Below are 21,567 nucleotides of genomic sequence, written 5' to 3'. Positions count from 1 at the left end.
AAAGTAGCTCTCATAGATACACGCAAAAAACTACAAAATCGTTTTTCTGGTGCAAAAAGAATCCCTGGAACACGATCATATCATCAGTTCTCTCCTCTAAGCTAAACCTCGATTGGGACAAAGCGAATCAGTGCTGATCCAGATTTCAGTTCCATTTTTCATTTTACTGAAGGAAGACATCATCACTAATTCGTATCTTGCATGTGTTTACGATAACCATTGGTTTTTTGGGTTAGCGTTAGGTAAAGATGAAGAGGAAAATGATGTTGAAGTCAAGTTTATGCACCCTTTTGGACTGGCTCCATCCTTTTACTGGCCTTCTGCAGGAAAAGACGACGTGTGCCATGTTTCGATATCCAATATTATTTGTTCTGTGTGCGGCCCCTTTACTAAAGGTACTGGAAGAGTATATTATTTCTCAGATAAGGAGGTTCAGTTTGTAGAGGAACAATACAGGCTGCGTTTTGCTTAAACGAAGTAGCAAGTTCCTTCAGTCTCAAATAGTGAAATCCAATCACTGTGATTGGCATATGCTGAAGTAAGAAATTGATTTCATGCACAAGGAGTTTTGCATATTTCTTTGGTTACAAATTTTCAATTTAATGTAGTGGAAAAGTTCAATTATTATTTTTATTTCGTTTTGAAGACTAAAATGTAACTGTCGTAAATGCTGATAAAAAGCACAAAATTGAGTTTTGATCTGTACTTTGTATTGGTCCTGTTGCTCCTATTTGTAAATTACTTTTATAAAAGTACGTCTTCCCAATCGAAAAAAATCCCGTACTGCCTCCCTCCCCCTATGGACTGTCATATAGCCTTCATTTCTACTTTATTTGAAAGATAATGGACTGTAGATTTGGAAAATTAATTCAATTTTAACATTAAATTCACTTTGATTATATTAATAGTTCGGCAAACAGATTTTTTTTAATAATAAAATTTCGAAAGTGAATATTTCTAGCCTGGTTATCCCGCTTCTCTGAACCCTCCACACACTTCAACACAAACATGTATACTTAGTAATTACTTGAGACCTGTGTGAGTGAATCGAGCAATAATGTGCAAATACCTTCAAGCACCAGTGGCATCAATGGCAATAACACTTTACAGTTGACACGAAAAGCTGGCACGTTGGCCTTGAAGGGTTAAACGAGAATTACTAACCGAAGCATTCAAAAAACCACTAATTTTATTTTACACTCTCTTAGAACATACCTTAAGGTTCAGTTTTAAAAAAAGAGCGGCAAGGTAATTGGTCCGCCTCACAGCGATAATGCGCATTATGTAAAATTAGAAATTTACAAAAAAAAAATATTTTGAAGTGCAAGGGTGCATTTTTCACCTTTAATGTGGGTCATTCCATGTGAAATCAACAAATTAAACAGGGATTTCAGACCCGACCATTTTAGATTTTTACCAAATTTTAGTATTTCGTAGGGATTGTCGAGATATGAAATTGAGCAAAGTTGTAGCTTTCTGTGTGACGAAGTTTCTGAATTATGGGGGTTCAAATATACGAAAAAATCGTCAACTTTGGTACATACTGGGAACTTTCGGACAACGCTGCTCTTGATCTAATTGACATAGAGAGCTGATTCTTGTTTTGTTTGAAAGGGCATAAAATAAGCTTTCCAACAATATATAGCATGCCTAGTTTTGGAAGAATATCTATTCAAGGTCACCCACGGTGACCTTTTGACCTTGAACTTTTGAGGATGCATATCTTCGATTTTTCTAAAACTCGCATATAATTTACACACAAGCTTACTCTATAACATAACGGAAATAGAAGTTGGGACGGTAATGGGAACTTTCAAAAATTTGTTTTTAGTAACAGTTTTTTTTATCATACCAGACAGAGTTTTAATGTATAAAGCAGTTTGCAACACTGTAGCATTGCACAACAGCGTGATAGATTGTGCAATCATCTGCTACAGAAAGATTTGGAAGAATTGAGAGATGTGCATACTATGTTGATAGAATACTGAGTTAATACGTTCGAGTGTACGATTCAGCGTGTTTACGTGCTGGTACAGACTTTGTACTTGAAAACAGAAGGTTAATTGTGGTGTCTCTTAAGTCAGTGTTCCAATGGTCAGTTTATTTAACGAATTATTATTGTCAGAATAATGTCGTCGTCAAGATTTAAGAAGACAGTGTGCTGCAATCCATTTAATATAGAAGGACATGGGAATGTCAAAAGAAATTTGAGAAATGTGTTGCCGTGGATGATTTCGAAGTGTACATCGTTAGAAAGTGGGTTTAAAATTTGTGATTGCTGTCGTAAGAAACTAGCAACAACTTGTGATGCGGGTGCGACTCCTGTAGTAACGGAGAATGTGATAAGTAGCAGCACCGATGCTGAAAACAGTGAAAGTGATATTGAGCAGTGTGTCAAAGAAAGTGCGTTAGAATCTCTGAACCGCAGCCTAAAATATATTGGAGAATCACCAGTTAAAAAGAAAAGGCTCAGTGAAACAATATATCCTGCAAAGAAAATGATTAAAATACATTCAGCTATTGGAACAAAATTATTAGACATTTCTACAGAGCCCGGGGAGGAAAATGCAGCAGAAAGTGAAATTATATCACAGTTAAAAGAAAAATTTCAAATAGCGGATAGAAGTATGAAAGTAACAATACTAACTGTACTTCCAAAAAGTTGGACTGTAAAAAAAATTCAGCAAGAATTTCACTGCACTAACTACATGGCCCGTAAAGCAAAAGAACTTGTAAAGACCAATGGAATTTTAACCACTCCTCACCTAAAACCTGGAAGGACTTTACCTCCCGCAACAGTGGATGTGATAAAACAGTTCTACAATAGTGATTCAGTTAGTCGTGTTTTGCCTGGGAAAAAAGATTTTGTTTCGATGAAAGTTAATGGAAGTAGGGTACATGTACAGAAACGATTAATCCTGAACAACTTAAAAGAAGTTTATGTCCATTTCAAAGAGGAGAATCCAGATATGTATGTGGGATTTTCGAAGTTTGCCGAATTGCGCCCGAAAAACTGTGTACTGGCTGGAAGTAGTGGCACACACATTGTCTGTGTGTGTACAATCACCAAAATGTAAAATTGATGTTAGACGCGTGTAAGTCAGCTGGTATTTCAAAATCTTATGAAACGTATTTAAGTGCACTAGTGTGTAACCCAGCTCAAACGAAATGTTACTTTCGTCAGTGTCGTGAATGTCCAGGACCGCAAGGCATACGTGAACACTTTGAAACACTACTAGACGAGCAATTTGTTGAACACGTCACATATAAACAGTGGATTGCGACAGACAGATCAACACTTGAAACGCTTACGAAGCCTACAACAGAATTCTTAGATATTCTAGTGGAAAAACTTGTACACCTGGTCGAACATTCTTTTATTACTCATCAACAATCTTCATATCTTAAGGATCTGAAAGAAAATCATCTTGATAAACAGTGCATTGTTCTTTGTGATTTTACAGAAAATTATTCATTCGTTTTGCAACAAGCGTCACAAGGTTTCCACTGGAATAATGGTCAAGCAACTATTCATCCGTTTTGCATATACTACAGAAATCTCCAGACGTCTACAGTTATTACTGACAATGTGATCGTCATATCTGATTGTCTCAAACATGATACAACTTTAGTGCACCTACTGCAGAAAATACTTATTACCTTTCTAAAAGACAAATTCGGTTCCGAAAATTTAACAAAATTATACTATTTCTCCGATGGAGCAGCAGCTCATTACAAAAATCGCAAGAACTTCATCAATATTAGCTATCATGAAAGTGACTTTTCTGTACCTGTTGAATGGCATTTTTTTGCGACCGCACATGGAAAAAGTCCGTGTGATGGACTAGGGGGAACTTTAAAGAGACTTGCTGCAAGAGCAAGTTTGCAAAGACCTTATAGTGACTAGATAATGACACCAAGACAATTATATGATTGGGCAAGGCAAAATATAAAACATATGGACTTTAAATATGTCACTAATAAAGAATACGAAGCGGAAGCGTCACTCCTGTGTGACCGTTTTTCTAAAGCTATTCCCATTCCTGGCACCCAAAAGATTCATGCTGTTATTCCTGTTACACAAGATGTTGTACATGTGAAACGTTATTCTATGTGTAGTGAATATACAGAATACAGTTTGGTGGCTCATTCGGATTCCTTACAATTTCAAGAAATAAATGGATTTGTTACGTGTGTGTACAATAAACATTGGTGGCTCGGATGTGTACGTAGTGTATCTGAAGATACAGATGATGTAGAAATTAATTTCCTTCATCCTCATGGACCATCAGGATCTTTTGTATTTCCGCAACACCCAGATATTTGTTGGGTACGAAGGTGTGATGTTCTCGCAAAAGTGGATCCTTGCACTGCCACAGGAAGAACATACACATTAACTTCAGAGGAAAGTACGGTCACAATGCAGCGGCTGGATGCATGGATACGTCTGAGGACTCACTGACTTACGTGGTACGTTATTTTTCAAATAAACTAACTCTTTTCCAGCTTGGACACGATGGATATAGCTTTTTATTAGTAGTACATTAAATGCAGTGTTGCAAACTGCTTTATAAATTAAAACTCTGTCTGGTACGAAAAAAAGTGTTACTGAAAAAACAATTTTATTGAAAGTTCCCATTACCGTCCCAACTTCTGTTTCAGTTATGTTATAGAGTAAGCTTGTGTGTAAATTATATGCGAGTTTTAGAAAAGTCGAAGGTATGCATCCTCAAAAGTTCAAGGTCAAAAGGTCACCGTGGGTGACCTTGAATAGATAGTCTTTCAAAACTAGGCATGCGATATATCGTTGGAAAGCTTATTTTATACCCTTTCAAACAAAACAAGAATCAGCTCTCTACGTCAATTAGATCAAGAGCAGTGTTGTCCGAAAGTTCCCAGTATGTACCAAAGTTGACGATTTTTTCGTATATTTGAGCCCCCATAATTCAGAAACTTCGTCACATAGGAAGCTACAACTTTGCACAATTTCATATCTCGACAATCCCTACGAAATACTAAAATTTGGTAAAAATCTAAGATGGTCGGGTTGTGGGCTTTGTTGATTTCGCATGGAATGGCCCATGTATAGTAATCTTGATGGTGTTTTTTTTTTATTAGCTCTACAGATTTATATAAACTTCGGGTAGAAATTTCCAAGTGATACATTGCGTAGGTACTAAGATATGAATTTTTATATTAAGCTCTACGAAATATTAGATGGCCCCGTGAACGACCGGGATGCCTGAAATTCTGAAACTTTGGTCTCGTATTTCTCACAAACTATTAGGATTTCGGAAGAAAAATTTTACAGGTCTTCATACCGTAATAGTGTTAACAAGTACACAAAGTTCCATTAAAATCTGAGTCAGTGGGTGACATTTCGGATTTTTTCTGGGTGATTGGACGTGGAATGAGCCGGTAATAAGAAGTATTAACACTGTAAACTCGACATTGCATTACATTTGTTCTTATTAAAATTTTTATATTTGGAAATTTCATTTCTATATATCTGTCTAAATTCACTCGTACCTATCATATGAAAATAAGTAAACAAACTGAAAACTTACCGTCATATTGGGTTTCCAAAATGTTTCAAACACACCCATGGCTGCAAGAGATCCTGAACCCATTGTAGCATACGGGAGCTTGTCAGATGATCCATGCGGATAGATACAATACAAATGAGGACCAGTTGTATCAACACCTCCGAGAACAAGAGCAGCTCCAATCATTCCCTATTAAAAACAAATAAACATGATATCTACTTTATAGATATGTATACCTTAACAATATTATTAACAATGGAACTTTTAAATTAACAGAAATCAATAAAAAATGTTGTTACTTGATCTTGTCATTTCACATTCATTATTATGTGCGCGGTATTCACATCACGCTACATAGTTACACCAGAAGTAAAGTAAGTACTTACATATGCAGAATGTAAAAACTGTAAACCAGGACGATATACAGGAATTTTCCACATGCTATACTGAAATATCACTCGAAAGAATTCTATAAAGGACTCCATAACTTTAAACTGCAAAAGATTTTCCACAAATGATTTCTTCAATCACTTTCTCTGCAAATTCTAGGTCTAAAATATGCAACACACAACTTTACAGTGTTGACATTCCAAGGAATTTTATTCGGGACTTACCAAACAAGTAAATTACGCATAGTCGAAAAAAATATCACTTGATTTTTATTTTCTTTTTAAGAATGACTTCTGATTACTATTTATTTATTTATTTATTTTTGCCCAATGAATAGATTTAGAATTTCATTTATGCATACTTAGAAAAAAGCATGCATAATAACATATTTTATACGATTACATAGCAGGCCAAAGTTTACAGCCATACCAAGTTTGATCCCAATCGGGTCAGCGCAATGCATATTTTTTTTCGTAAATATGTCTCAAAATTTGACCGCCAATGTCTCAGGAATCGAAAACGCACCTAACATAGTATTTCACACGCTGTTATAGCATGTCAAATTTAATTCCGATCGGATGGGTTCGATTTTTTTCCTTTTTTTTCTTTTTCTTTTTCTTCAAAAATTAGACGCAAAATTTGACCGCTCGTATCTCGGGAACCGAAAACCTGCACAACATGATATTTCACACGCTTACGTAGCAGGTGAAGTTTGACTACCATTATGTTAAAGATTGATTCGAATCGGATGAGTTTAGTTGAACTCGTTCGATATGTGTGTTCCGTCTCCTTTAGCTTAAAAGGCATAACAGTCGGATGTTTAACAAAAAATCATATCAAAACATATGATGTCCTCGATTTTTAGAAGAAAAAAATGAACAACGAAAATAATCAAGTACACTAGAAGTTCTGTCACTAAAACGCTTTATCTAATAGGGACGGGGAAAAATGGGCACCAAAGAAAAAATAAACCAAAAGAAAACTGCGAAGAGTTCAAAAGGGCACACTGTTAGAACCATGGGCGGCGATTAGGGGGAGCAAAGGGGGTAGTTGCCCCCCACTTTTTTGGAGTAACCAATTAGTGTATATAGTTTCATCTGGAAATGTATAGTTTTTCTATGTATTACTGGTTCATAGAAAATAATGGTGCCATATAATATTTGACGTTGCGTGAGTATGTTTTGGTTGTCTTCCTGTCGAGTTACGAAAGCTACAGGAATTGCTTTTTAATTGCCAGAGAAAATAACCCAAAAAATAACCTGTTGGAGCACAACAATTCCAGCATACTTTCACTTCTACTTACAAGGACTCGATATGTTAGTCAGCCGCACTGAAACTAACTGAAAGAACATTTCAAAGTCTTTCACAAATAATTCTTTAATTGCACAAAAATTGAAAGTTCCTAAAATATCTTTTCTTCTTTCTATAAAGCTAAGGAAGAAAGTTGTGTCGCTTTTTGTGGAGGCCTGTGTTCAATTGGCTCCCACACCGTGAGTTGAATGCGAATGGAGATAAGGCGAAGGTCAGTTGCTGGTGTGGCTATATCCAACATAATACCTGGTTGTGGCAGTTCCTCACACCGTGAACTTGCGTAAGGGCAGAGTGAACATGGGACCTCCATAGTGTGTCATAAGGGAGTGTATACGGAAGTGTATACTGTACGAGTTCAAACTGGGGTCAAATGCCGCTGCAACGGGGCGGAAGATATGCCAGGCCTTTGGTGAGGTTGTCGTGACTACGCGGACAGTGCAGCGATGGTTTAACAAGTTTAAGGACGATGATAAAACACTCGAAGACGCACAACGCGCCGGAAGACCAACACATGTACAAAACGATCTTCAGGCAGTAATTGAGACGTACAGTGGCCAGACATGTGAGAAACTGGGACTACAATTCAGTGTGAATGGAGAAACCATTCGGAAGCACCTCCATCAATTTGGGAAGCACTACAAGTTGGGTCGATAGGTCCCACATGATTTGACTCCCAGCCAAAAGGCAACGCGAGCAGACACCTGTGTCTTTGCTGTTTCATCTGAGGAAGGAGCTATTTCTGGACAGAGCAATGAGAAGTGGGTCCTGTACGCAGCTTCACACCGCCGTCATCATTGGTTAGCATCCTATGAACCGGTTCCAAAATAGCCAAAACCAGCACTGTACCAGAAGGTCCTCCTGAGTGTGTTTGGCGGCATCGTGCACCAGGAACTGCTACCAGCTGGTCAGAGTATCAATGCAAATGTGTACTTTCAGCAGTTGAGCCGTGTTCAAGAAAAACTCAAAAATCTTGAGCCAGCACTTCTGAATCGCAAAGGGCAACACTACAGGCCAACACTAAACCCCACGTAGTTACGATGACCCGGGACACCATTCTACGCTTTGGATGGGTAACACTATTGCATCCGCCATACTCCTCGGACATGCACCGTCCAATTATTGCCTGTTCCATTCCTTGGACAACCATCTTCGAGGACGCCAGTTCAAATCCCTAGTAGAGTTTCAAAATGGACTTGATATTTTCTTCGCTTCACGGCCCACTAAGTCCTACCGCGATGGAATCCATGGTCTTCCAGAACGTTGGCAGAAGGTCGTCGATGCTCATGGACTATTTTTGATCTTCCAGGTACATCTTAGGTGACATATCGATGTTCGAAGGTGGTGGTTGAAAAAACGTCAGAACTTTCTTGGTTACCTTTATAATAGTAAGAAATATTGATTAAAAAGAAAGAAATAAGAAACAACTTCTCTTTTTCCATTGTTTTGCAGCGTAATATGCGAGTGAAGTGGTTGTGTTTAGGGGTGTACGAGTGTACATACCTAGGTACAATTAAATTTAGCGAATTCAACATAATTCTAGGTTTTAGGATCATTTTGTATAAGTGGAATGTGGAGTGAGTCTAAGTATTGTGTTTTGATGTGTTCCAAGAAAGTGAAAACTACACCTAATGGCAACGAACAAGTTACCGGAAGCTGCAAAAGCAAGTATTTCTTTAAATGTTGTAGCATATGCCTGTACTTACTGTCTTTCACTTTCTAAGGGAAATAACATACATTTAATAGCATGTGTGGGATTAAAAATTAAGTTGTTCATCAATCCCCAGTTTCAATATAACTTCTATAAAACAAGCCTCATTATTCATTGCTATGATTAATATTATTCTTTCTATATATTTGTTTTGCAAATTTGTTATTAAATAATCTGATCACGTAGTTTTCCAGACAGAATTTTAAATGTTCATGAGCAATGAATCAAATCTCTTCTTACACATTAGTTGTTTGAGAGTACAAAGGACTAATACCTACTTCCGTTGCTCTTGTCAATTTACTTAATAAACTATGAAGTACGATATACGGTATTTTAACCGAAAAAGATAGTATTCTATTAGTTATACAAACCTTTCGTCAAACAAAGTGTTAGAAACAGGGAAACTACGATTGATATGTAAATATTCAGATATCTTCCTCCCCTCCCCCCTTTTTATTTTAACGTCCAATCACCGCCACTGGTTAGAACGCTACTCTCGATCTGATGAAACGTTTAGTCGAAGCACTTAATTTTTGTGTGTGTGTCTTACATGTTAGTTCAGTTAAAATTAAAGTAAAATATAAATATTCTGCGGAAAATGTATCAGAAAGCTGAAACTGTGTGGATCTTCATATTGCTACTCTTAACAGCATACCGAAAGTCCCCACTGAATAGACCCCTGATAAAAAATTTTATAAGTCAAAATCTGCTTTCGTGAAAATGTGAACTATTAATCATATGACAATACATTTTAGCTTTGAAAATTTGTTACAATAATCGTTCTAACCCACTTCCTTTTTCAGCATAAAGTAGCCGTTTCAGAGATATTGTGGTTTGTAGCGTAAATAAAATAAATAGCAATGTATTCATACAGGGGTTGGACTAAAATAAATAAATAAATAAATAAATAAATAAATAAATAAACGTTTGCAAAAGTGTGAAAATCATACCTAGTATGGTGTGGGGCCTCCTTTTGCGTCCAAAACAGCTTGGATCCGACCTGGAATGGACGTATACAGTTCCTGAATCGTGGTGTGTGGAATTTGGTACCATTGTTCCTCCAAAATATGCTCTTTTCTTAAGGGATGCTGATGGAGAGTAATAAGACCGAACACGTCTTTCTAACAGACCACAATGGCTCAATGATGTTGGTGATTGTAGGACCCAGGGAAATGTGATAGCTCCTGGTCATGCTCCTCAAACCATGATTTCACCGTTTTTGCAGCGTGACAGGGTGCCAAATCATCTTGGTAGATTCCATCACCACCAGGGAACAATATTTGGGCTATGGGTAGAACCTGGTCCCCCAAAATGGCTTCATACGCCTTAGCATTCATCATTCCATGCAGGGCAGAAAACCACGATATCACTGCCCATACTGTAACAGAACCACCCGCATACTTTACAGTTGGGAGCAGACAGTCTGTATCATAGGCCTGCGACGGTGTTCTCCATATGTAAACACGACCGGTTGTTGGAAACAAGGTGAAAGTCGATTCATCGGACCACATTAGGTGTTTCCACTGCTCATGAGTCTACGCCTTGAGGTCCATGCACCACTGGATACGCCTCTTCGCATTTACTGCTGTGACCAGGGTTTGGCGATAGCGGCCGTGCAATGAATTTTCATTTTATGAAGTTCCCGTCACACTGTTTTCGATGAAACCGGGTTCTGTAGGCCGGAATTGAGTTCAGATGTAATTTTCATTGCAGTGGTTTTCTTTTTAGCTGTTACAATCCGTTTTAATGCCCTCCGGTCCCTATCTGACATGATTCTATTTTGACCACTGTTGTGCTTTGCAGACGTCGTCTGCCCATGAATTGTGTATGCCCTCGTGACATTGGACACAGTGCCTTTCGATACCCCCACAATGTTCGCCACTGTTGCAACTGAAGTTCCAACCAGAAGGGCGCCAACGATCATGCCTCTCTGGAAGTCTCTCAGGTCACCCATTTTACAGCACCACTTGCACACCACGACACTCACAGGTGAACTGGTTACTGCTGACGGAAGAGGAAGGTCCACATGACACATTGAAAACAAAAAACGACCGGCAACTGCAACACGTGTTGTACAGTGGAGGGCCAAACTTATGTGTCCTGTATGAAGTGTTTTTAGATTTTTTTGTCTACCCTCTGTACATGATAATGTAGATATATGTCGTAAATCATAAATATCGTGTTAGCTTAACAAGGACGGAGTTGTTGAATAGAATAGTATCAGAAATAGAAAACAATGTAGTATATGTTATGATGTAGTGTATGTGAATGATTTGCATGTTAATGAATATGGCAGGAAATGCTGTTCCGATGGGAAAACATTTGTGTTAATTGGGTACTGATTTTGCCATCGGCGGATGATTTGATGTGATATCACATAGTCTAAAAAGTAGCGAGCCTTTTGCGCACGAAATGGCGTTATTGCCCCATATCTCAAGAGTATGAGAGTCGGAACGGTTTAGGCCTAACGTCATTTGACAGCTGAAGCTAATAATGTACAAAATGTATTGGAATTCTTATTATGAGTTGTAAGGTACGGTCCCGTGAAGATTAGTGAACTTTCTGCAAAATGGCACAACATTTTAAAATTTTATTTGATAAAGGTGCAAATGCTGCGCAGGCCCGTGAAGAAATTTGTGTTGTTTATGGGAAAGATACGTTATGGAAAGCAATAGCCAAAAGATGGTCCAGTCGCTTTCATTCTGGAAATTTCAATGTCTAAGATGCTACTCGCAGTGAGCAAGCAGTCACAACAAAAATGGGCGATATGCTGGGCAAAGTCGAGCAAGACCAGCATGTAAGCAGTCATGACACACACTATGACCTAACCATTCATCACAAAATAGTGTTAAATCATTGGGAGAAAGCTGGCTATAAAAGCAGGTCGACATTTGGGTGCTTACATGATATGACAAGAAAACAGTTTACTCCATTGAATTTCTATCAATGAATCTCTATCTACTGAAATGATGAGCAAAAAGATCGTGATCGAAGCGAGAAGCTCTATAGTTTGTAGCAAAGCCATACTAACACCCAGCAGGGCGATACTGGCGTTTGGTGGGACTGGAAGGGCATTGTGCATTACAAGCTGCTGCTGCCGCCGTGCAGAACGATAGATTCGGATCTGTACTGTTGACAATTAGCGCAGATAAATAAAAAAACTATTTACTCGGTACCATGATAGGTGGTGTAACTGGTGGGAGAAGTACCAAACGAGGATTAACTTACGAGTTTAACTGAACCAAAACTTTGAAAGACGAATGAGTTTGGAAGTACACAATGTGATCAAAAGTATCCGGGCACCTGGCTGAAAATGACTTACAAGTTCGTGGCGCCCTCCATCGGTACTGCTGGAATTCAATGTGGTGTTGGCCCACCCTTAGCCTTGATGACAGCTTCCACTCTCGCAAGCATACTTTCAATAAGGTGCTTGAAGGTTTCTTGGGGAATGGCAGCCCATTCTTCACGGAGTGCTGACTTGAGGAGAGGTATCGATGTAGGTCGGTGAGGCCTGGCACGAAGTCAGCGTTCCAAAACATCCCAAAGGTGTTCTATAGGATTCAAGTCAGGACACTGTGCAGTCCAGTACATTACAGGGATGTTATGGTCATGTAACCACTCCGCCACAGGCCGTGCAGTATGAACAGGTGCTCGATCGTGTTGAAAGATGCAATCGCCATCCCCGAATTACTCTTCAACAGTGGGAAGCAAGAAGGTGCTTAAAACATCAATGTAGGCCTGCGCTGTGAGAGTGCCACGCAAAACAACAAGGGGTGCAAGCCCCCTCCAAAAAAAACACGACCACACCATAACACCACCACCTCCGAATTTTACTGTTGGCACTACACACGCTGACAGATGACGTTCACTGGGCATTCGCCATACCCACACACTGCCACTGGATCGCCACATTGTGTACCGCGATATGTCACTTCACACAACGTTTTTCCACTATTCAATCGTCCAATGTTTACGCTTCTTATACCAAGCGAGGCGTCGTTTGGCATTTAACTGCGTGATGTGTGGCTTATGGGCAGCTGCTCGGCCATGAAATCCAAGTTTCTCACCTCACGCCTAACTGTCATGGTATTTGGAGTGGATCCTGATGCAGTTTGGAATTCCTGTGTGATGGTCTAGATAGATGTCTGCCGATTACACTTTACGACCCTCTTCAACTGTCGGCGGTCTCTGTCAGTCAACAGACGAGGTCGGCCTGTACGCTTTTTTTACTGTACATGTTCCTTCACGTTTCCATTTCACTATCACATCAGACACAGTGGACCTAGGGATGTTTAGGAGTGTGGAAATCTCGCGTACAGACTTCTGACACAAGTGACCCCAATCACCTGACCACGTTCGAAGTCCGTGAGCTCCACGGAGCGCCCCATTCTGCTTTCTCACGATGTCTAATGACTACTGAGGTCGCTGATAATGAGTACCTGGCAGTAGGTGGCAGCACAATGCACATAATATGAAAAACGTATGTTTTTGGGGTGTCCAGATACTTTTGATCACATAGTGTATGGTTATGAATAGTGAATTAGCAAAAATAAACAATACTATGAAAAAGTGTTGTAGGTTCGTGATTGATGCAAACCATGTCTTGTTAGGTTAGCAAGAATGGTGCTGCTAAACAGACTAGGTGTCGAAAGTAGATGATGAGATTGAAAAACAATGTAGCAGATGTTATGATGTGTGTAATAAATAGTTAATGATTTGTAAGTTAATGAATATAGCAGGAAACTAGAAAATTTCTCTACGACTGGTTTGAACCAATAGTTGTTACATTTGATTCCACAAATATTACTTACATCGATGATCAAAGATTTACTTTACATCGTATTGTATGGAATCAAGAAGATATATTTCTCTGCATCCTTCAGAAATGTATTAATTACATGTATAAACATTTTGATCCTAATGCAATGATTATATTCGACGGTTATAACAATACTAGTGAAAATACTAAAGTTATGAAGCAAATTCATCGATTTGCTGATCTTCCTGTCTCTACTGAAATTCTCTTCTATACATGAAGGAATGTTTCAGTGAGTCAAGAAAAATACTTGATAAAACAGAAAAACTATATATTTCCGAATTATCTCAGAAGTTAATATGTTAAAACGTAAAACAAGATCAAGATGATGCTGATGTTCATAATTCTTGTAAATTCTGCGATGAGCTCAGATTTGGCATTCAATAACATCCCATAGATATTCAATTGAGTTAAGATCAGGTAAGTTAGGGTACTATTGCAACAACAGAAATTCGCAACTGTCCTTTCTCGGATCACTGCGGTACAACGTTGGCCTTGTAACAAGAAACGTTGTATTGCTGGAAGATGCCATTGCCAGACGGAAACATGGCCCACATGAATGGATATACGTGATCAGCTAGAGGTTGTCCGGTTCCTTCCACATGCTCTACTGGACTCACGGATGATCATGTGAAGATTCTCCAAATCACTATGGAACTCAACCGATCTGTTGCTGTGCCACTGTGCACGGCTCGAGTAGCTCTTCCCTGGAAGATGACGGATTCTGAACCAGCCATCGATGTAATGAAAGCAATATTTTGAGTTATCGGACCATGAAACGTTGTGCCATTGCTCGGCGTTCCAATGACGATGGGTACGTCCCCATTCCAGTTGTAATCAACGATGCTGTGTGGTTAACATTGGTACACGTGTGGGATTCAGCTGTAGAGGCTCGTATCTTAAATATATGGAGAACTGTGTAATCAGACACACTTGCGCTTTCTTCATTATTAAAGTTTGCGTTTAATTGTGCCACAGTTTGCGTCCTATCCTGTTGTAATAGGCTTGACAGTCTATTACGTCCGACATCTTTAATCAGGTGAGGCTGCCCCATTTGTTGTTTGGCGGTGGATTCACGATGGCAGCTCCCGAACACCCGACAAGTCGCGCTGATTCCGAGAAGTTTGTTTCTAACTGTTTGGTCATCACAAACTGGCCCCTAACCAACTTTGATATATCGCCGGTCTTCCATATTCTACACACAAGCATCACACTGGCTGACCGAATGAGATTCCTGTCACGTCTGGCGGGCGGTTCTCGCTTCGTGACTCTAACGTCAGCCAAACGATTTCGTTCGCAAGTAGTGGGCGGTAAGTGTATTACTATACACTTTTATTCAGGCTTCACAGCAAAATATTGACTAAAACTGTTACTTTTAGGGAAAAGATCAATATAACCATTCTTGTAACACATTTTCTGATAACTATTTTGCCACAGGACCAATTGTTTATGAGATTTCCACAGATAAAGATTTTTCTTGACATTTGGCTGGCTATAAAATTTTTAGTAGAAGTCAAATCAATCAATGGGAACTTTTGAGATATTGCTTAGAACGACAATAAAGTACACACAAAAATCCAGCTTTTGGGAACCTTCTCCGCAGTAAAATCCTAATTTAACTGGCCTATATGTACAGAATAGACCATTTATCTTGATACGCCCTTATAGCGTTTAAACGAATAGGAAAAAAAAAAAAAACGCTGAAAATTTGTAACATGCAAACATCGGCAGAGAGACATTGTTTGACGTACTCTGCGATACCACCACGTTAACAGTGTTGTCAACTCAATATCAAGTTAAAGTTATTCAAATAACACTACATCAAGTTATTGCATATTTCAAATTTACATATTAACGGAAACTTAGAATACAACATTTGTTATTCAGTGTTGCAAACTAAGGACGCTATAGCATCACAAACATCCAAAGTTTGATCTCCTTCACAGCAGCAGTAACGCAAGTGAGACGGATGAGGCAATGCATATTTAAAGTACTTTAATGTTTACATCATGATAACACGGTTTTCGAATGGAACGAAAATACAAAGGACTGAAAATTTGACTTTCTTCAAAACCTTTTATAAGTACCTCATCCAATTACATAGATGGTTTAAAATAGATGTGCAGATCATAGTGCTGTTTACAGGAATTCGATACCTCAAACCATTCTGGAAACATGATAATGGTAAAGTTAGCAACACTGTTTAAATTATGTAATTTCGAGAACCTGCAATTACATCTACCAAAAAGGACTGTAATGTAATAGAAGCAAAATCAAGTATTATTATTATTTTTTTTAAAGTAATTTTTAAGCAATATATCAAATGTAACCATTTTTTCTTATCTCTGGAGTGGTTACAGATATCAAATTGCTGTAAACGGCATAGTAATCCTTATGTCTACTGAAAACCATCTAAGAGATTGGATATTATACTAATCTACAAAACACTTCCTCGAAATAAAGTACTTTGAAAAAAGCCAAATTTTCAATTTCTTGTAACTTTCTTACTTGTTTGAAATACGTCATATGATGATCATAGTATCTGATAAAATACTTTGGATGTGCACTACCCCTTTCATATCACTTGCGTTACTGTTGTTGAAGAGCCCTCCAAAATTTTGTTCTTCGATGTTTGCGATATTGTAGCGTCCTTAGTTTGTAACACTGCATAATAAGTATGGCATTGTAAGTTTTTTTTTTTTCGTTTTACATGTAGATTTGAAATACGTAGTATCCTTACGTTGTCATTTGAAAAATACAACTGTATGTTGAGTTGGCAACACTGTTAGTCTGGTTTTATTACACGGTATATAAAACAATATCCCCCCAACCCTCGCGATATCTGTCTGGTAGAGATTTCAGTGTTTTGTACCCATTAGTTTAAAAGTTACAGGGCGTATCAAGATAAACGGTCTACCCTGTATAGGGTGATGTAAAAGTTCGTACCAGATCCTTAACTCGGCTAATATTGCACAGCGAATTGCAATATGAGACAAAATCCCATAAGGCAAATTCAATGGTGGCACTTTGAACTTTCGCAACCTACCGAAAGTTATGTCGAGACCGGAAGTCGAATTTTTAAAATGGAATGTGACTGTCTTTGCTTCATATCTGAAAAGTACGCAAGGAAACAGAATACTTTGCATTTAAATATTTTTTCAGCGTCCCCCCTTCCCTCAGAATGACACTGAAAATTGCCTCTTTATGTAATGCTTATCGTTACATTTTCGAATCCATTTCATGGGCTAAGGGAGCACGAAACGAAATTTCTTATTTCCCTGCATACGTTCCGAACTTAAATTAACACTACCATATCACAATGATCTCCCTCACGGCTACATGGTTAGCGTACACATCTTAGGTGCTGGAAAGCCAGGTTCGATCCCTGATGGGAATTCATGTAGTTTTGATCCTATGTTAAGCATTAGGTCCATGTCTTATACAGTCTCAGTGCTAAACGGAACGTTAAACTACAATCAATCAGCTACTATACTCCATTTTTTAAATCGACTTCGAGTCTGTTACGAAAGTTGAAAATTTCACCTTAAACGGATACGGAACACTTATGATTCGAAATATTATTAAATACTTTAGGAATTAAAAAACAAGAACGTTAGTTAAAATAATAATAAGAAATAGCCTGTTGGCCCTACTGTCTTCAATTCCTCACACTTAAATAGCAGAGGCCAAAGGACTTCCCAATGAAGTATAAATTACTAAGTGCGAAGTGGATATCTAAAAGTTAACTAAAACTCCTAGGTCTTCTAAACAGCGATTGGTCATGCATATTCGTCAGTATGACTTCCGAATCCCATGATATAGTCTCTGGATAGCAATACCTGACAAAAACATTCATAGTGTACATTTACTATGATCATTTTAGGTGGGGAAAGGCTATATCAGAAGCTCCTAGTATTAGTGAAATTAATCAATATCCTGGTTGCACAAAACCACTTTTTGTCCTGACAAGCATTTTACAGTCATAGCTTGCTGGGAATTCAATGACAAATTCCTAAAAAAGAATTTAATAAAAAATGTGCAAAAAGCATATTTTACAAGACTTTTCTGAAACCAAGCAAGCATTCAAAATTGCAATATATACTCTGTGGAGTGTATTTTATTAAAAGTAGGACAAAAGTCCACTCTAACTTTCCAAATGTAGGACAAAAGCCCACCAAAGTTTGCTTAATTAGGACAAAAGCCCACTAGATGTTTCAAAAGTGAACACTAAATACCGACTATATATATTAAGAACGCAGACAGTTATTATATTTCACAAAGAAAAATCAACAAATAAAGCTAAATTACTAATGTAATACGCAACACAATACGTTTGAAGAAACCAATACATAGTCATTTAGAGATGTAGCCTGCAAACTTTTCCAGGAAAGCAGGCTTTTTTCATATTAAAAGCAAACCAAAAATTTATTTTCAAAGCTTCATATTTTCAGTTTGGTATCTTTTTGAAACCTGGGTCTTGACAGTGCGTGAATTTAAAACTGCAGCATGTGGGAAATGTACGAATACGCAAAGTCAAAAGAAATCTGAAACTGTTCATGAAAGCCCATGAGTTTGACTGTGTTTATCTTCTGTAATCTAAAAAGAGTTAAGATAAGTGACTTTCTGGGCATACTACTACAAGTACAGTCGTTACATTTTAGTTTTAAAAAATAATTTTCTTACAAAAGCAGGAAATAACAAAGAATTTTTAGAAATACGTATCGTAAAAAGGGTGGGGTAAGTTTTATTTTATTTTATTTTATTTTATTTTTTTTTTATTTTTTTATTTATTTATTTTTTTTTTTTTTAAAGAGAAGTGAATCTTGTAAATCTCTCAAGGTAGTACAATGAAACTTGGCATATAAACTTTCCACTGTAAAAACTGAAAATTCAACATATAAACGGGAAAGAGCAAAGGTGCACTTTCTTTAATGTTCGAATTCCCCATTACTTATTCAGAAAATATTTATAAAATAAAGAAGAATCTGCTTAATTTCTAAAGAAGAATCTGCTTAATTTCTAAGAGGGAATGAGGGTCAATTTCTATAGTATTAAAATTTCCCACTGTTTGTGAGATTTGGGGAGAAAACTCTTTTCCTTTAGGTCTGGGTTCGTCCAGTTAAGCAAATGAGAATGAGAGAAAAGTGGATGATTAAATAGGTTCTTTTAATTATTTTAACATGTTGACGTAGTTTAATTTTTTAAAAAACGTTTCTTTCACATTCTGTTATAAACATTATTAATTTGCTGTAATTATTAAACACAGACTAACCCCCACTTGGGGGGCCATGAGTTTGTTCTGGGTGTTAAGCCATCATTTGCCGTCCGTGATATAACCTTTGATTTTAACTTCACGTACAATCAAGGTTCAGGTCTCAGAAATGTAGCATATCTGAAATATTATTATTATTATTATTATTATTATTATTATTATAGTTAATTCCAACTGTAACAGTTATTTTAGTATTACTAACATACTTAGTAATACTAAAACTATTGTTAATAATGGTAACGAGTAAAGAGTAGTTAATTACGAGTATGACAACTATTTGCTCGGAAAGAGTTGAATATGATAAATATATGTGTAAAAATAATTTACTTCAAATCAGCACAAAGAAAGCAAAATTTATGACGTATATAACTAAAACACAACATTATGTTACTAATACGGGATCAATAGTCTGGGAATAGGAAAAAAAAAAAAAACATTATGAAAGATCTGGGAATTACATTCGATAGATAGTTAATATTTTGTCAACACACAAATGCTATCAAGCAAACAGCAAGAAAGAATAGGCTTTATTTATTTATTTTTTTTTATTTCAGAACGATAGAATATCAATTTATACAAACTACTTGTAAGAACAAAGCTAGAATCTGGTTCTGTAATATGAAACAGTATATCTAAAACTTGTTTAACAGACTGACAGTATTCTTGGCACGGACGCGATGGTAGCGCCACAAGGGACTTTTAGATCCAATGCCGTTTAGGTCTTGAGCCATTCAGGACTTGTGCCACGACATGATTTTTAGGTCTTGTGCCGTTTAGGACTAGTGCCGCGTCCCTGGCCCAGCTATCATAATACGTCTTGCATTCAAGACTCTCGGTAGAAGGTAAACAACACACACGCATACTTTCGAACACGAAAGTCGCAGTGTTAATAAAAATCACCAGCCAAGCCTCACTATTGCCTGACTATCCGGGGATCGAACCCAAATCGCAACCTGCATTCAAATACAAGGGGAAAACCTCCAGCACCTGGAGATTTCAATAACAGCATCCTGGATTCACACTCTTGCTAGGATCACCAAGAATAATTTTTTCTGTATTCTTTCTAAACCTTAAAACTAGAGCCCATTTTTGCCATTATTCTGACATAGGACTCAGAACTTGATAATTTGAAGAAAGAAAAAAAAAAAAAAAAACTTGATAATTTCCTTCGGACTGCCAGTTACCAGTTTAGAGACCTCCACCCTACAGGCCTCCTGAGCTGGAGCAGTCAAAGCCATAAAAAAAAATCCGCCTTTTTATAAGTTTCAAGGACAACAAAAAAATGTAGAAAAAATTCAACTTGGCAACGGTTTTAGAAACTACAGCAGAAATGGAAAATTACTGGAAAAGGCAAGCAACAAGGAGAAACCTTCAAAAGAGTCTCTATCAAGGCCTATAAGCAAAAAGAGCGCGAGTGAAATTTCTAGTCTAGTTAACTGTAATAGTAATATGAGAATTTTAGTATATATATAAATGATTGGGATAATTCTAATGATATATATACATACATTTACATACAATAAAACATAATAAAATATATATTACACTATACTAGAGCAAATAAATGGAGTCAAGCCTGACTTATACTAAATAATAAACATAATTTAAATATATATTTATTTAATATTAAAATATACCATGCATAAGTATTTAGTTAATTAGCAAGGAAGCAAAGTGCACCTTGTACTCGCAACAAACGCAATGTACAGAATTAATTATATATGTATATATAAATTAGACGACAGCTACCTGATATCTAAACAGCATTTGCTTGAGCATTTGATTCGCTGTACAAACAGGGACTACTCTTCCTGTGTTCAAACGATGCAACTCAAGCTGCGAAGCAATCATATCTGTAGTCATCTCTGTATCAGCAGCTGTACCAGCACCACAGCAACTGCAAAGTTAAAAGGAATGAGTATGCACTAAAATACAATCACACATCTATATAAGTAAAAATGAAATTCACATTGTCTGTTACATCATCTAAGGAAAACTGCCAAACGTTTTGAAACAAATTTTTGAACATAGCACTTACGCTGAACTGAGTTTTAACATTTCACTTTTCTTAAAATATCTATCCTACGGAGTGAGAATGAAGTTTTTTTTTTCTCCTTTTCTTTTTTCCAAGAATTGAGTATCTTACAATTAGTGTTGTAAATAGAAAAAAAACCGTTCGTTTTTTTTCAGAAATGTACGTTTTTTTTAAGAAAAAAAAACATTGCCTCTCGTTTTTTTTCTAAATTTCGTTTTTTTCAAATAGTCATTTCTAATGCATCTTACGTCTATTTAAGTATTAAATATTTTTATGTAGGTAAAATCACCGTAAAATGCAACATAAATTAAACGCTAGATACTGATACGCTACAAATATTTTACAATTTACATGAATACCATACCTATTAACAATTCGGGTTTCAGCAGTTTTCATCAATATCAACTAAGAAATAAAAGTAGAAATGAAATTTTCTTTTTTCGTGAAAGCAGACCTTTAACCCTCGAGAAGTCGCGCTGAAAAAGTAAC

General features: G+C 37.1%; 1 protein-coding gene across 1 annotated transcript in view; it reads right to left on the bottom strand.

The window, feature by feature from the left end:
- Prosbeta2 (Proteasome beta2 subunit) overlaps positions 1-21,567 on the bottom strand; it is a 61,748-nt gene that overhangs the window by 16,370 nt on the left and 23,811 nt on the right. The window contains exons 3-4 of the mRNA XM_081744021.1: positions 20,793-20,940; positions 5,568-5,735 (exon numbers count right to left, since the gene is read on the bottom strand). Of these exons, the coding sequence (XP_081600147.1) occupies positions 5,568-5,735; positions 20,793-20,940 (316 nt within the window). The remainder of the gene's footprint in view (positions 1-5,567; positions 5,736-20,792; positions 20,941-21,567) is intronic.

Source organism: Thermobia domestica, chromosome 2, assembly GCF_964235325.1.
Source record: "Thermobia domestica chromosome 2, izTheDome1.hap1.1, whole genome shotgun sequence".
Taxonomy (NCBI): Eukaryota; Metazoa; Arthropoda; class Insecta; order Zygentoma; family Lepismatidae; genus Thermobia; species Thermobia domestica.
Note: the sequence above shows the minus strand (reverse complement) of the source record. Positions and strands in the feature narration are given on the sequence as shown.